Source organism: Macrosteles quadrilineatus, unplaced genomic scaffold (genome assembly GCF_028750875.1).
Source record: "Macrosteles quadrilineatus isolate MER2022 unplaced genomic scaffold, UCM_ALF_1.0 Scaffold_2__2_contigs__length_208266976, whole genome shotgun sequence".
Classification (NCBI taxonomy): domain Eukaryota; kingdom Metazoa; phylum Arthropoda; class Insecta; order Hemiptera; family Cicadellidae; genus Macrosteles; species Macrosteles quadrilineatus.
In genome coordinates, this window is record NW_026542595.1 from 152509149 (window position 1) to 152525539 (window position 16391).

Below are 16391 nucleotides of genomic sequence, written 5' to 3' on the forward strand. Positions count from 1 at the left end.
CTGAGGCCTATGAATGGTATCTTCATCCCTACAACTGTCGAACGGAAGTTTCATTTTATGTTACATTGAAATGCTGAAGTTTGTGCTAGAACGCTTAAAGGTATTTGGTTTAAATTATTATATAGTTGTAGGATTTACTAGTTAAGTAATCATACAATATTCGAGTACTTAAACTATGAAGTTTGCCTGACACTATTCTAAATCCTACAATAATCATCTCCGGCCCAGGGGCTCAACAATGACATTTAATAGTCATTATTATGTTTTTAACAGGTATAATTTGCAGTATACTATCTTTATTTTAAAAAGAGGTTACTACAAATTTATAATTTATTTATATTTAACGTTTTAGAGTAAGATAAAACATTTAAGTTAGCGTGATGTTTACCCTCACCCGACAATTTGTGGACTTATAGGTTGTCGAGTTATCCAGAACTTTGAGAATATTAATTGGTTTTTTTTTATTTTTGTAAATGAATACATAACAGACTATTTTATATATAAGTTTATTAGGCCTACTATGAGTGATATTCAACAATTAAAGCTTGAAAAGTCTAACCCAATAGTCAAACGTAATGGTAATAGTAAGACAAACCCAGCTTGACATGCACCCCGTCAGCTGTTGGACTGTAGAGTTACCGGGTGTCGAGGTAGTGAGGTTTTACAAACATCTGCACGATGGGAGCTTTGTACTACACTATCGAGTGATATAAAGTATTATGCTTTAGCTATATCAGAAGGTTAAACACACACAATCCCGATAAAAGTCAAAGGCTTTTCTTGATCAGTACTGACTTAATAATTAGCTAACCTTAGTAAAAAAGTTACAGAAAACATCTCAAAAAATTATTCACTAATCTTTCATTTAAATTTACGCTAAAATTCACCTAGTATTTCCCCATTTAATGTAATAATAGTCGACTTAAAAAAATGTTTACACATTTTATTGCTTGCAGCGAATATTGTTTTAATACAGTTCAGTTTATGAAAATGATTTTAAAAGTACAATTTTAAAGAAATTTAATAGTTTACACATCTATGTAAATTGGTAGAAAACATTTTCGGCGTAACTGGAACACAATCTAATCAACGAGCTATTTACATACTACAACATCAGCCAAAGCGCGTGCCTTGCTTTCATTTTGGTGCTTATTAGTGTGGCTAAATGTGCCCAAAGTTATCAGTGAAAGTAGTGTATGATATTCTGATAAGGGGCGAGGGCTTGTTAAACACACAGAACCATTTGGAGCTCCACTCAACATGAAAGGTAAGCAGTATGAATGCAAACTATACGGTTAAAAAATATTTAGCTGACGAAAATCAAATCGTGGGAAGAAGCTAATTAAAAAAATAATGTTCTTTTTAGAGATGTGCAAAATAAAAAATGCTTTATTTTGTTGTTAATTTTAATTATAGCTATTTTATTGCGCTTATTAAAAAGATTGGGCAAACTAATCCAAATACTTAAAATTAATATATAAGACGTACAAAACCACGGTAAATTTTGGTTTATTATAATTTATTATGAACTATGTATATGGTAGAATAATAGAGTTACAAATTAATTATTTTTTAATCATTATATCCAAGTGTCATTAAAAGTTGTTATATATTATAAACGTGTTATAGAACTAGTTATTTGAACTTTGGAAATAAGACTAGGCAATATAGATAGGGCTCATCGTCATCTTTTTGATATCACTCATTTATGATTTTAACACTTTGTTAGTCTTGTGTCATTATTAAATTACATTGTTAAATTGTTCATGAAGGCAATTGTACAGTTTAAAAATTACTGTTTGACTAGGTCGTTGACACTACTTTTTTCAAAATGTTACATGTTTTTATGTGCTTAAAAACATTTAAATGTGCCAAGGCTTTCCTAAAAAAAAGATAAAACTTAACTCACATGGAGGTATTCAATCCATAAATTTTATACCACATTGATTTTTTTCAACACAAGGAAACATATTTTTCCTTTTATTTCTCTCAACGGTTACACCCTTTAATAATAATATAGAGGGTGGAAATTGGCCGTCAGATTAGAACCGTGGGGCTCGGAAGCAGGCCATACAATAGCTCATTGTGACTGCCATGACAACACTGGATATCTACTCCATTTTGAGCAGTGATGCCAATCTAATAACGGCAAATTCAGGTTGCTGGTCAGTAGTGTAATCGACATGCTTCCTAATAGGCCAGACACTGGATATTAATAATGCTATGACATGGCACATCTACCTGATTTCGAGCAGTGGAACTCTACCCGATTTCAAGCAGTGGTACCATTTCAGGTTGTTGGCAGGTAGTGCTATTGACAGGCCTCCTAGCAGACCATACCCTAGCACATTGTGACTGTCATGACGATGAGTACGGCAGCTTCAGCCTGGAGTTTACAGATGAGATCTCCTTGAGTGGTGACCTCTCGGAGTTCCCCTTTGTCATCCACCCTCACGACCATGGGCACAACCACGACCACGAACATAGCGACCACGACAGTGGTGGTCCTCCCGAGATCTTCAGGTGAGTCCTTCAGACATTTTCGTTCAAGTAATGCTATTTATCAGCTGATTTATTATTAACAAGAAATGGACAAGTAACAGCTGATTAGCATGCGCAAGTCCATATGATGAAATATTTTAAATATCGTATAGTTTGTTATTATTAAACCATTGGGTGATAAAAAGTGTCATAACTTTGTTATTTTTAACAAGTTTTGTTGATTAAGGTGTCATTATATTTATCTTTAAATAAAAAAAAATACTCGTTGTGTTTTTCGATAAAATATTTTGTTTTTCGAGATATTAATGATTTATATTTTTAAATAGCCGCCATTTTGAAATAGTTGAAAATACAAAAATAGTTTTTTTGGAAGTTCATTGTAACGTAATTTTACACGTACGTACAAAATTGTAAGATTCTATGTTGAGGCGTTCAGAAGCTAAAAGGAAATTTGAAAAAGCAAAGATAGATGTGAAACTAGGCATGGGAGACCCATATTGCAAAATATGTTCGTCTCTATCCAAGGAACAACCCTACAAAAGGGGTACAGGTTGTTTAGGGACACCCTGTATATGTAGCTTTGTTTTTGTGTATCTGATGTTTAAAAGGTGAGATGGTTTGTGAGTAGTTATGTTTGCAACAAATGAGTATCCATTGTAAAAGTTAAAGAAGAGTTCAAAATCCTGTTTACTTCCAGAACTTTCTTAACGTATTCTTTACAATCCCCACATATTTTTCTACTTGTCTATTACCATAAATAATATGGTTAGTCTATACTATTACTTAAACGAAAACCATTATGTCTGTTTTGGATGATAAAGACTTGATATGATTATAAAATTATTTAATCAAAACTGTTTACGTTTTTTCCCAAACTCTGTTATTAACAACATTTTGTTCTACTAAATATATTAACCCAAGACTTGTACAGTAATATATAAACAGTTAGTATTACTCGTTGTATTTGGATCGGGTAGAATAACAAATAAACCTATCCTGATGAAAATACAATTTGGTATGATAACAATTTAACCAAGGTAAATACACAAGCGGTCTAATTAAGATGGAGTAAATTACTACAGTCCGTTTGGATTACGGTTTTCTATTTGTGTTTGAATATAGCTTTTAAAATAGATCACAATCGATTGTTGTAATAAACATTTGAATTCAATTTCAAGTATTTTGACGAATATGCATGGTTTCTTATCAGTTCATAAGGTTAAGCATACATTAACTGAGCGATACATATTTGTAAAATATTTTTAAGCTGTAAAACACGCAGTCTACACCACTAATAAGAAAGATATATTTTAACACCATCAACCCCCTGATATATTTTAACACCCTGTAGCCTACCAAACTTTAACACACATCAACACCTTTTACTCGTATTTGTATACAATATCCAACGTGGATAACGTCACCTTACTTAAATTTCATAATTTTTAACATTGAAATGTTTCAAACCACTATTTTTCCTACAGCCCTGATTTCTTCAGCTCCGGTGAAAACCACGGGTCATTCCACGAAGAAGTGGTAGCAGACTTGTCTGTAGAGCATGGTCATAAACCTGGCCACGACTATGACCACGACTATGACCACGACTACGACCACGACCACGACCACGGCAGCCATGGTCATGAACACTTTGATCACTATGATCATCACGAATCTCACAATGACTACGATTACGGTCCCGACGTTGGCAACGTGGTGTTCTACTACAAGAAGAAGTAAATTGTGTTCCTAGTTATAATGTTGTGTTTAATTTTGTAAAGTAAAAAGTTAAAATTTGTGTTTTAAAACCTTTATTCTTACCCGTAAAAGTTGTTACAGGGGTATTTCGCAGAGGATAACCACCTTATTTTTACAATTTGCATAAGCCCAGAGACCTTTTCAACATGCTATTAACAGCCAAACCTTGGGTTCAACCGATAGTATTTGTCCATGACCCTTCGTCTACATGACCTGGGCCTTTTAAACTATTGACCATACCAGGTAGGCAAGATTCAGGAGAGAGGTTCCTTCATATGAACGGTTATGGTTAATATAATTATAGCATACCTTTTACCTAACCAAAACTAAGTTTTAACATAAATGGTTGTTTTGGAGTGAACAAACTTTATAAAATCGATACTTTAATTATCTTTTTAAAAATACCAATTACCAAGATTTTGCGTGTTTAATATTAAATCTAGACGAATTTTGTGATTTTTTCCCCCAGAATAATCCAGGGATTATTTGTATTTGACAAAGTAGATAATGATCACGTCTGATACGGGCGTGATGTTTTGTGGAATACAAAGATCATCTCGGGTCACGAACTTGAGCCAGCCGACACAGCTGAGTCCTAATACCACTACTGTGCTAATACAGACCCAAAAAGTAGTATCAGTTGAGCCAGTCCGACTTTTCGAAAACAAAACCTTTACCGAATTATCAAGGACCAAACAGCATGTGTGTTAATTTACCATAGGACGGTGTGGATTTCAAAAGACTTTATCCTCACATACAGTATCTATAAATTAAGGACTTAAAAACTTTATCACTTCTGGCCCACTGTGTCACACAAATAGTATATTAAGTATTTAATTTTAATGCAAGCCCCTGAGGGATCCAGCGCTCCTTATTTCTATTGGCAGAGCACGGGACTTCGGTCCCCAAGGTCCCGGGTTCAGATCTCGCAAATGTTTGGATTTTATCTAAGTCATTATATCTAGACCTAGCCTAACGTCATGTAGAAAACAATCCCGGGCTAGAAACTAGCATAGATTAATAAAAAAATGTGTTACCCTGAGCGTGCGCAAAATAACTTGTAAAGGTTTTCTTTGGTGTAAGACTCTAGAATTCGACTTGGGACAACAAATCCCTAACTGATACTAAAAGGCATCAAGTGCGTAAAATGTTTACTGTGCTCAATTTATAAATAGTCATTCATTTATAATCAAGAGTTTTATTTTTTTTTACACTGAGCATCGAATAAATTAGCAGGTGCCGTATAACAGCAATCATTGAAAATAACAATAATACACCAAGAAATGTTAATGTTTTTTAAGTACCAACGTACACTTTTCAATGTGGTTTGTATTTGAAACGGCGCCTTCAAAGCTCTATCTGCAGCCGGGAGGACTGACCTGTGGTGCAAATTGCCATACTACATAACTAGTTTACAGAAAAGATATGAATACTATGTAAACTTATTTAAAAAATTTCGTACATTTTAATTAAATTAATTTTTCATTTTTCAACATTTTATAAAAAAATTAACCAAGCAAATTTGTTCTTTGTGAAAAAAGTACAAAAGGCCCTTTATGTCCTAGGACGCTTGGCGCAAGCCTGGGATTGTTTTGCACATTATTTCAAGGGGGTTGCTGCACTATCACTTAAATAAAATCCATTGGTGATTTGGCAGGATCTGAACCCGGGATCTCAGGGACCAAAGTCCTGCACTCTAACCAATAGACCAGCTCGCTCTCCCACAAAAGACTATTTTAACATATCACAAATTTGAAAAACTATTTTGAAAGTTGCTCACACAAAAACAAAAACCAACCAAATCTGAATCAGTATAGTAATGCAAAATGCATCTATTGCCTATGTAATGGTCTATCAGTTGATTTATTTGCATAGAACCGTTTTCGATTGTTATGACATCAGTTCCAACACAATTTACTTCCGCAGCTATTCTTTCCTACTTCCCATGAACGAAATAAAAAAAACTTGTTCCCTTCTCAACTCAGGTTCAATAAAATTAATAATCACACTGCAGATACATATTAAATCCACAATATGTTTCGGAAATTGATTTAAAGCTATGTCAATATCTCCCAATACAAAAATGGATGGTGTGACATTAAATTATTCGGATTCTTTGTTTTGTTGCATTTAATTATAATACTATTATTCAAATTATTTAATGTATTAATTAGACTTACTATTAAAACAAATTATCTTTATTTTTTGTCATTGACTTAATTATATTGCTATCAAAATACGGTATTGTGACTATAGGCCATATCCACAAAATAATATTTAGGTATAACCATAGAAAAAAGAATTACGGGTATAACTATTGTAACTTATTACTGTACTTCAGTAAGATGGACGTTGAATAAATGAATTATTTGATTTGTATGCAAGTAAATTAGTTTTTTAATAGCGAATGTCCCATGAAGGGAGCAAGCTATTACCGTAGGTCTCGTGGTAAGACCTGGACCTGGGACAGATTTACTTTTCCGTTTAGATGACCACGGAGGCCAGAAAACGTAATCGAACGAGTTTATTATAGCTTATGGACCAGCATGCTCTATGGGAATGCTGTGAATGGTGTTTTGTGAGACGAAACCTGGGCTTCTCACTTTTGGCCATTAAATCACAGAATTTCCCAATTTCTCTTTTAACCATTTTGTAGAGTTTAATAAAAAACACAAATAATTAAGTATTTGTAAATGATTTCGTACTGTAAAAGGATGCGGGAAAAATTGTTAAATTGTAAATTTTAAATTTATATTTTACTGTTATAAACAATAAGTAAACTGTTGTAGTTTGCTAGTTTATGGATATATTACAATCAAATTTAGAAAATTTGTTATTTAATCCTGAGAAATAACAATTTGACTAAAACACACCTTTTTACCTTATTACTAAGAAAAAAACAATGGTCTTCTTTATGAAATTAATGTTATTAGAACATATATTCAATTTAATAATTGTAAAGGAGTATTTTAGGAAAAATCCAACAAATGGATATTTCTGCAGGTTTGCTGTGGTGGGGTATTTTAACAAAATATGCCTATATGAATGATACTTTATCATCATGTGTCCAACTTGTCGACATGTTTAGTGTATTACAAAATAAATATGTAAACAAATCATCATGTCAGTACGTGAGCCGACATTACTAGCACTGTGTACAGAGCTGATTTAGTATACAGAGTACAATTCAGGGCAGGATACTGTTCTATATTTCTTTGGTCTTTGACTTGCAGTCGTTTGCTTAACTTCCTTTAAAATATACGGGGTCATTCATCTACTAGCGACACTACCGCGAAAGGGCGGTACTATAGGAACAACTAAGTTAATGTGCCTATATTTCACCTACATCACCAGTTAAACCACTTAATCTTACCATGGATTTGTTTACTGTTGACTTAAACGCTTAGTTATTCAGACGACAGTCACTTTCCATGTATAATAGCTAACTATTTGTTTTATGTATTTTCAAAATATTTCCAAAACGTAAATTGGAAAAAATATATTTCCCTAAAAAAATTTATTATGTTATAAATGAAAAAAAGTGTACATGCGTAGTTTGTTTATGGTTTGAACATAGACAGTTAAGAAAGGTTTCAGACACGCGTTGGCTGAGTGACATTTTATTTGGCATTTCAAAATGGCGTCATAAAGTAAAACACTCCAAACTGCTACGTGGAGAACGTTTTTATTATTCAGCGTAAGTTTATTCGTAAAGCAATAGAGTAAGCCTCTTCGTGAAAAATTTTAACTGTTGATTTGAAAAATAAAAAAAATATTTTTAAAGCTAGATGTTGTGCTTGTAGATTAGAAAAAGACATAATTTTGATATTAAAAACAATTAGTGATTGTTATTTTAAAGTGGTGCTAGATTTGGGGTTTCTAAGAATAAAATAATATCAATTTTTATTTTTAAAAAGAGGTACAGTAAGAGCTAGTCAGGCTGCACATAATTTAAAAAACAAAATGATGATATTTCAGCGTTTTATTATTTATTCTTTTTTAACATGATGTCGTATAGGAAATGTTAAATAATCTATATTCCCTCTTAGCTTGCATAGCTGGACGTACATATAAAAAGCTCTGTTTGTATTGTTTATAATATATACTAATATAAAATTGAGGTGGTGTCTGTCTGTCTGGCTGCCACGACTAAATACTAAAATACTAAACCAATACAGCCCAAATTAAGCACAGAGATTGTCCACATACCTAGGAGTATGTCATAGGACTATTCACTTCCCTGAGTTCCACTCGGGCTCTACCCCTTGGATGTCCAACGTTTTGAGGTGAGGTTTTCAAAAGTAAATATTAATTGGTCTCCATGGAAGCATGAGAAAATTCACAATCTTTGTTTACCTTTGCTTTGACATTTCAATGTAAACAGTCAGAAATGCTAAATGCTTATTTCACAATTTCAGATAGCTGATCCAAACAAATTAAATAAAATATTTTACAAAATATGTGGTAGGTTTGTTTATGTGATTGATTATGGAAAGAAAGATTATACAACCGTAAGTTATGAAAATTATGTTATTTATATAAGTAATTTAATGTAAACAGAAGGACAATTGCAATGTAGGGCGTACTTTTTTTGTAAAATTTGGTGGCTTTTAGTTTATAGATTCGATCTACTTAACAAGTGTTTGGATTAGGCGGAATAGTACATCTTCCCGCTGTGAAGCACGGGTACAGCAGCTAGTTATTTATATTGATCAAACATTTTTTTTACCTAAAGGTATAACAGATATTATCATTTAAAATTGGTAGATTAAAGTTATTCCAAAGTACGAGTAATTTAAAACAACTACTGTAAAAAGTGTAAAGGCATCTTTCTAGACAACAGTGATTTGTCAAATCACAAGAAAACTTAAAAAAAAACCACAACAACAGAAACGAAGAGAACAACAACAACAATATTCATCTTCTACGTATATCAACAGCCTCTCAAGTTGTTAAGCATTAACAAGTTTTGATTTCATCAATTGTTTAAAAACTCTAGGTTTGTAGTAGCTGAAGGTAACGAATGAAAGCAATACATTTTTGTAAGACTGAACAATACAAGCCATTCGTCTGTGACGTCACTACCGGTTAAAGGCGGAACCACGGATGCCAACCTGATACATATATTACTGCACTACCAACCTTACGGCAATAACTTACACTGTAACAAATCCTTGCAATCGTAATTCTTAACAGTTGGAAATAGTTCAGTCTTTTCTATTTGGAACTGTTAATGTATTTAAAAAAATTAACTATAAACTGAAAAAAAAAACATTGTTTGGTCATTTTTTAAACACTTTTAAATTATAACATTTAAATTTTTTAACGATGAAATATTTTGCATTACAAAAAGGTGTTACATGTTGCACAATAAAGTGCGTGTAAAATTATTATTTGTACGGACAGAATATAAACTAAACACAACTATGCACACAATGAAAACCAAAAACAAATTTATCAGTTATTAGCCTCCAAGCTAGTCTGATAAGTATAGTTGTGTTTAGTTTTATTTTCATTGTGTTTTCTTTTTTTTGTATATCGTTTTTAGGTTACGTAATATACAAAATGGAGGTATCTATACTATTAAGAAAAATTGTGTAGGTTAGGTTGGATATGGTGAAAAAATGGAGGAGTTACCTTACCTCTCTAAATGCATTGTAGTCAACACACTTAGGGTAGGAAAGGTTAACTAAACTAAAACTTATCTTTCTAATTTTATCTTTAAAAAAAATTATGTTTCTCTTCTTTTTTAACTAAAATTATCATTTTCTATCATGAATACCACACGACTTGTTGGTTTCATGCAGAGAGCACAGAATATGAGTTATTTAATGGAAGAGTCGTTGAAAACGCTATTTTGTCCATATCAAGTATCATTGTACTTACACTAAAAAGGCAAAATAAAAACGGGACGAGTTTTCATACCTGTCGAAACATAGTGTATTCAAAAGATTAGGAAAAGTCCATTTAATTGAAATTAAAAACACGTCCGGTGTTTCCTATACGACTAAATAATCCTGACAATGGCCACAGATATTTTTGTTCACAACTTAAACGTGAAAATAATTGAGTGAACAGTTATGCATAAAATTTAACCATTGACCATGTAGAGTGAATTATATAACTAACTCCACCAAATTGATTTGTCATAAGTAAGGGGCCAATGTCCTTACCGTTATTACTGAGTATTTACCCGACCATTAATAAACCTCGATGGTAACAATGGCTTCTGAAGGGCTGCAATGATAAGAAAGGACTGATCACCCTGACTTCAATGTTATATTAAACGGGTACAAGCAAAAACAACTTTAGACATCAATGCCTACCGCTCATCGAGAGAGCGCAATCGATCGAAACTAATTTAGTGATTTAAAATAAATCTTCTTGATAGGATTACATAATTTTTCTGTTCAGGAAACAGTAAGTAAATACAGGTTTTAGCAAATAAAATGGGTAGTGTTTAGAAAGTGGTCCTTGTTAGCCCGATACATGATTCAATGGCGGCCACCGGGCCTTACCTAAAAGTAGTCATGACTACATAGCTATTATTCCAACTTCTTCTTTGATTTAATTATATAATTAACTAGCACGTAGTATTGCTAGAATAGGGTCATTATTTTACAAAAGATTTCTTTATCATTTAATTTTTTTTTAATATTCGTTTTTGATGAGTTTATTCTTATTCTTATAACTTAAGCGATAACTCTGGTTGTTTTCAATACATGAGGGTGGGGCGGGTTTAAGGAAGCAAAATTTGAAACTTTTGAGGATTCTCTCTAGGGCGAAAAAAAATCAGCTGGAGTAACTGTAAACTTTCAGAATTTTCGATTCTTCAGCCCATTTTACGGAAAAATAGTTTCGATCGATAAAGGTTTTACAGTACAATCAAAATGTTTTTGAATTTAATATCACATCTGGTTGATTTTATACCGAAGTAACATGACAATCAGACAAAATGCGACTTAATTTGAAATAATTATTGTGTTGGCGAAGTAATACGTGTTACTTCTTAATAACTATAACATCTGTTTGTATATAAAGGTAGAACAAGATGAAATAGTTATTTGTGTAACTAGTGGTGAAAGTGGCACTTTGCTGCACACGAGAGCAATGTTTACGCACGAGCCGCAGGCGAGTGTGGAATGATCTCGAGTGCAGCAAAGGCCTTTTTCACTCGTGTTACACATTATATTTTTCCTACAGTCACTATAAGGCATATAAATAATTAGTCTTTCAAACACTATGCAACACGTTTTTAGGTTCAGCTGGCAACACAAATGGTGCCCTAGAGAAAGTAGTACCCGCGGTCCATATCACTCCGCTATTTTTCCTCGGCAAGAAATGTGCTCCGCGTTTTGAGAATATAGTTCCGTATGTTTTTGTAATTTGAAGTGGTTTCCGCGCCTAAAAAAATGCTTAAAAGGTATTTTCTTGTTTATTAAGATCGTAGGAAGGTTTTAAAAACGTTTAAAAGAAAAGTCCAGAAAGTTCAGAAATACAGAAACTATAAACACGAAATGACAGATTAAATCGTAGTTATAATAGTCAATCAGCTGCTCATAGTATAATTATCTTTAAGTGTTGCCAACCTATTTCCAAGCGTACACGGATTACGTGCATAATGGAGCCACGCTGTTTTGTGTTGTTTTGTTGGAATCCTGATGTGCGGCAAAGTATAAACCGTACGGCAAAGTATAAACCGTACGGCAAAGTATAAATATGCAGCAATTAGCAGCTTTCTGTACTATAAACAGTACAAGGAAGCCAACTTTGTCGGGGGACTGTAGGAAAATATATTTTTTTTCTTACAGTTACCTGACAAAATGGGCTACTTTTCACTGATAATAGCACGCAAATTAGCTAACTGCTGCATTTACCTTTGCCGCACTCATATTTATTTCGCACTCCAGTATTTCAAACCAAACAACTTAAAACAGCTTTATTAGGCACGTAATACGTGTTTGCTTGAAAATAAGTTGGCGACACTTAAAACTACTACGACTACGATCAGCTGTTGCAGCGTTTCCCATTTCCTTCAACGCTTGAATTTAACCGAAAACGTGTTGTTTAGTGTTTGAAATACTATTTATCTCTATGCTTTATAATAGCTGTAGAAAAAAATTAATGTATAACACGAGTGCAAAGTTCCTTTACACGCTAATGTTAAAAGGTTGATATTATAAATTATAGTTTTATGATTTGGTTAACTTGATAATGGCACAACATACGAAAATCATTGTTAATCACACATGCTAGAATGTACTGCATTTTTGCCCAAGAGAATGTATAAATGTAAGATAATTATTATTATTTCACTCTAGCAGAGCTACGTCAATTATTACGAAATATCTCAGAGACACGAATAAATAATTAATTGTAGCATGGCCTTCACAAGTTCCACTTGTAGAGAAAAACCAGATCTTGCTTGTTGAAATAAAAAACTAAACATATTAGCACACTATGTGGACACTCCTTTTACTAGGTATAATAATTGGTTTTGTATACAGTAGCACAAAATGACTTCTTTCTGCATTGTATGTGTATAGTAAGTAATGTTGTGTCAATACGTAGACAATGTTAATAATCTATGTTTTTGTGTCGTAGAGGGCATTTTCAGGTTTTTCATTTCCTGCTATTTGACTAAAAGGCTATTTGACAGATCACTAAGCCTTTGATATATATTACTTCACCTTGGTGGCTAAGGACTCATTTACATATGAAGACTTCCACCTGGTCCCATCCGTGTACCTGTAGCCTGTCAAGAACAGTTGTCTGTTTTGTCTGTCTGGTTAGTCTGGTGTCTGTTAGTCTACCTCTGAAGACCATGTCCTGAGTAACCTGCTACACGGTGTCCTCATCGGAATGGGCAACTTTTCCTCTTCCTGACCCAGGCAGGGTCTACTGTTTACTAATGTATTAAAGGTATTCGAGAACTACGTGAAGAGTTGTCCTTGATTGAAACAGAATACTTTGATATAATTCTTGTCAACATTTGTTGTAATTGTATGCATTTAGACGAAAAATCTCGACTAAGGTAGTATTCCTCACTGTACACACAAAGATAAAATAATATTTGTAGAAACATGTGCATACTCTATAGACACATAATATGTCAAGTTCAGGACAACTTTCAGGAAGTATATCTGTTATAATAGCGGATTTTCTCAAATTATTGAGTTATGACTCCCGTAGTTACCTACTGTAGTGGCTGCAGGAAATTCTACGTTTTGAGGATCATATATGAGATAAAACCCATAAAACTCCGTTCACATAATCTGATTATGCTGGTTCACGAACTCGTTCCGATAACTGTAGGTTTACACGTAGACCAAATTTGATCAAAATTGGACCATCTTTACAGTATTTATCGTGCCAACGGACACATTTCTACATACGAAACGGACACATTTCTATATACGAAACGGACTCAAATCTATATATGAAACGGACACAATATGAATAACGGATATAATTATATTTATAATATATGCATACATATGACTTCTAACGGGTGGTGTTTTTGGCCAATGGAGACATCGACACGAAAAAATAAATCGGTCTAGTTTTTACCACGATACCTACGGTAATAGCTTATTATTCCATGGGGAATTTGCTAAACCTCTTTTAGTGACAAAAAACCTCCACGCGAGAAAATGATTGCGTCAAAATGAACCCCCCTGACATTATTTGCGTACTTGGCTATCAATTCGTGAAATTTGTATTCTTGTCAAAGCATAGAGTGTTTACATCAATAAAAGATAGAAATACACTGGACCACCTGGTTGACGGCTTGACATTCCAACCCAGTCCTGATAAGGCAATTTAGGCCTAGGTGGCGTACGAGGTAACTTCACTTGCCCGAGCCAGGGAAAAGTGCAAAAACATCTGTAGTGCATTCCAATGTAGCACCCCATGTAGTCATGCATTATATTAAACTCAATATATGCATAGATTAAACTTATTATCCAGTTTAGTCTTGCTTGATCATGATAAGTTGACAATTTTCAGGCAAGTCTTTTTCTGGAATATGTAAAAATCATTTTAATGGTTGCTATTTATATCTTTTATTACAACGTAAAAAAACGATTAAAAATATAAAACGATAATTTCCAAAACTACTGCATATCATCTGGTGTTGTGTGCAGATAATAACATGCGCACTATAATACTATTTCTATAATAAAATAAATCATATTTGGCGGGTTAAAATTAGAAAAATAAAAAATAAAAACAACAAAGTGTTTCCAAGAACAAATCCCATTGGAAAACCATCTTCAGCTGGTCTATGAAGGAAATAAATTAATGCAAATACAAAGTCAACCATAGAGCTTGATTTAACATGATTCAGGGGATGATAAGAAATAAATCGATACCTCAAATGCAATCATATTTGTTGCAGCTTTAAAATTATACCAGGTTTCGTATAATTAATAGCCAAACTCCAGGAAATGTCCAATAGTTGTAATTCTCGTAATTAGATGCAACCTGACGTTTTCAGCCTTATTACAAAATATTTCAGCTATTTAATGTTGGACCTTTCGTGAACTTGATGTCGTTTTAGGGAAATTTAAAAAAACCGGATAAAAGTTAAGTTTATATTTTTGTCATAAAGTCCGTCATTTGTTGTAATTTTAACTATTAAAAAGGAAATGGATGCCATTCAAATTTTTTTCCAAGCTTTTTTTATAACATAAGCATCTATCTACTTACATAATTAAATAAGATCTTTTGAAAAATTATAAAATAAAAAAATCGTATGTAAAAAAAACAAAACTGCGGATGTGTGCTTAATGAATCAATTTTTGATAAACAATTACTCCAATTTTCTCTCTATTTCCACCCATAAAACTATTCCCCGGGGTTTAGTTGTTTACATACCCGACTCCAAGTATAAATAGTTATTGTTTGCCTCTTTCGATCATCATATTTTTACTGTTCTCAAATTTCAAACTAATATTTGATTAAACTACATGTGAAACAACCCTTTTGGTCAATAAGAGGCTACTTTATCGTTCACTTTCCACATGATCTACCATCCATTTAAAAACTAATATAATTTACTAACAAATCTTAGGCTTTTCAATGTTGTACGTTTATGGCTCTGATTTTTCATGACTTAACGATCACTTATCATGTTTTATCTACTATTATTTTTCTTTTTATTGTTGAAATAAAGTTATATTTGTAAAAAAATTGATTTTTCAACTGTTAAGCCTGATGTTTCATACCACAGCTCACCTATGATTACCTTGGTATTTAAAATTCGAACTTTTTATTTTTTCCAATCAGCAAAATCCCCAATTTCCTTCAACTTCATTTCAATCTTATACGTCCTTGAACTTCATTTTGGCCACCGCCCTCGAATTGTTTACTTTTCACTACCGTGTATTACAATTTCTGTTGTATTAGTCTCGCACGAGGTAGCCACACCCCCTGCCCCCCGCCTTGGTACCCCCCAGCCCCCCTGCCATGGTAACCCCTCGTCCCCTGAGGAAGGTCTGAGGCTGGACCGGTCCCTTGGTGTTGGAAGCGGTCAGTGATTCCCTGACCTTCTCTCGGTGAGTAGTCCGTGGATATCTTGTTTCTACCAAGTATGACTACCAGGTATCTGGAAATAACATAATTGCCTTTCATAAGAGATTCGCTTTATTCATTTTTTATGTATTTTCAATAAAAAAGTTTCTCCTAGGTGCAAGAGTTCTTCTATGTGTTCATGAAATGTGATGGTGGTAAAATACGTGGACAATAGAAGTCTTTCATCTTTAGTTGACATATTCACACTGCTACTGAAATAGTTTAATAGCCGGTTTATAAAGGGTGTCAACAAGTAATTATCACAATTTTAGCAATAGGTTTAATGGGTCTAAATATAACTGACATTAAGAATACTTAAAAAAAGAGGTTAACTCTAACTGTTTTGCCTTATTCTGGCCTGACCTGCACAAATCAAAATCGTGATTTTTCAGATATTCATTAAAAGGGGGTTTTTAATTGGTATTGCAATATAAAAGTGTTCCTGGCTAATCAGAGTAAGTTTTCATAGAATAATCGTTCTGTAATTTAAGTAATAAAATTTTAATAGCTAATGACTCTTTAAAATTATATACCATCCTTTAAGTTATCTTCAATAGTTT

General features: G+C 33.2%; 2 protein-coding genes across 3 annotated transcripts in view; both read left to right on the forward strand.

Moving 5' to 3' along the window:
- Window positions 1-1183: 1183 nt before the first annotated feature.
- LOC128985373 (zinc transporter SLC39A7-like) lies at window positions 1184-4297 on the forward strand. Its single transcript, XM_054404809.1, has 3 exons — window positions 1184-1267; window positions 2295-2523; window positions 3987-4297. Exons 1-3 carry the CDS (start codon window positions 1261-1263, stop codon window positions 4237-4239), a joined length of 489 nt encoding a protein of 162 aa, XP_054260784.1. The 5' UTR covers window positions 1184-1260; the 3' UTR covers window positions 4240-4297.
- Window positions 4298-15753: 11456 nt separating this feature from the next.
- Window positions 15754-16391, forward strand: part of LOC128986617 (nose resistant to fluoxetine protein 6-like) — a 42894-nt gene continuing 42256 nt past the window's right edge. The window contains exon 1 of one of the 2 annotated variants that reach the window (XM_054407071.1): window positions 15754-15815. The gene's annotated coding sequence lies outside the window, so the exon portion shown is untranslated. Of the gene's footprint in view, window positions 15862-16391 lie in introns of both variants that reach the window. The other variant, XM_054407072.1, reaches the window with a different exon arrangement.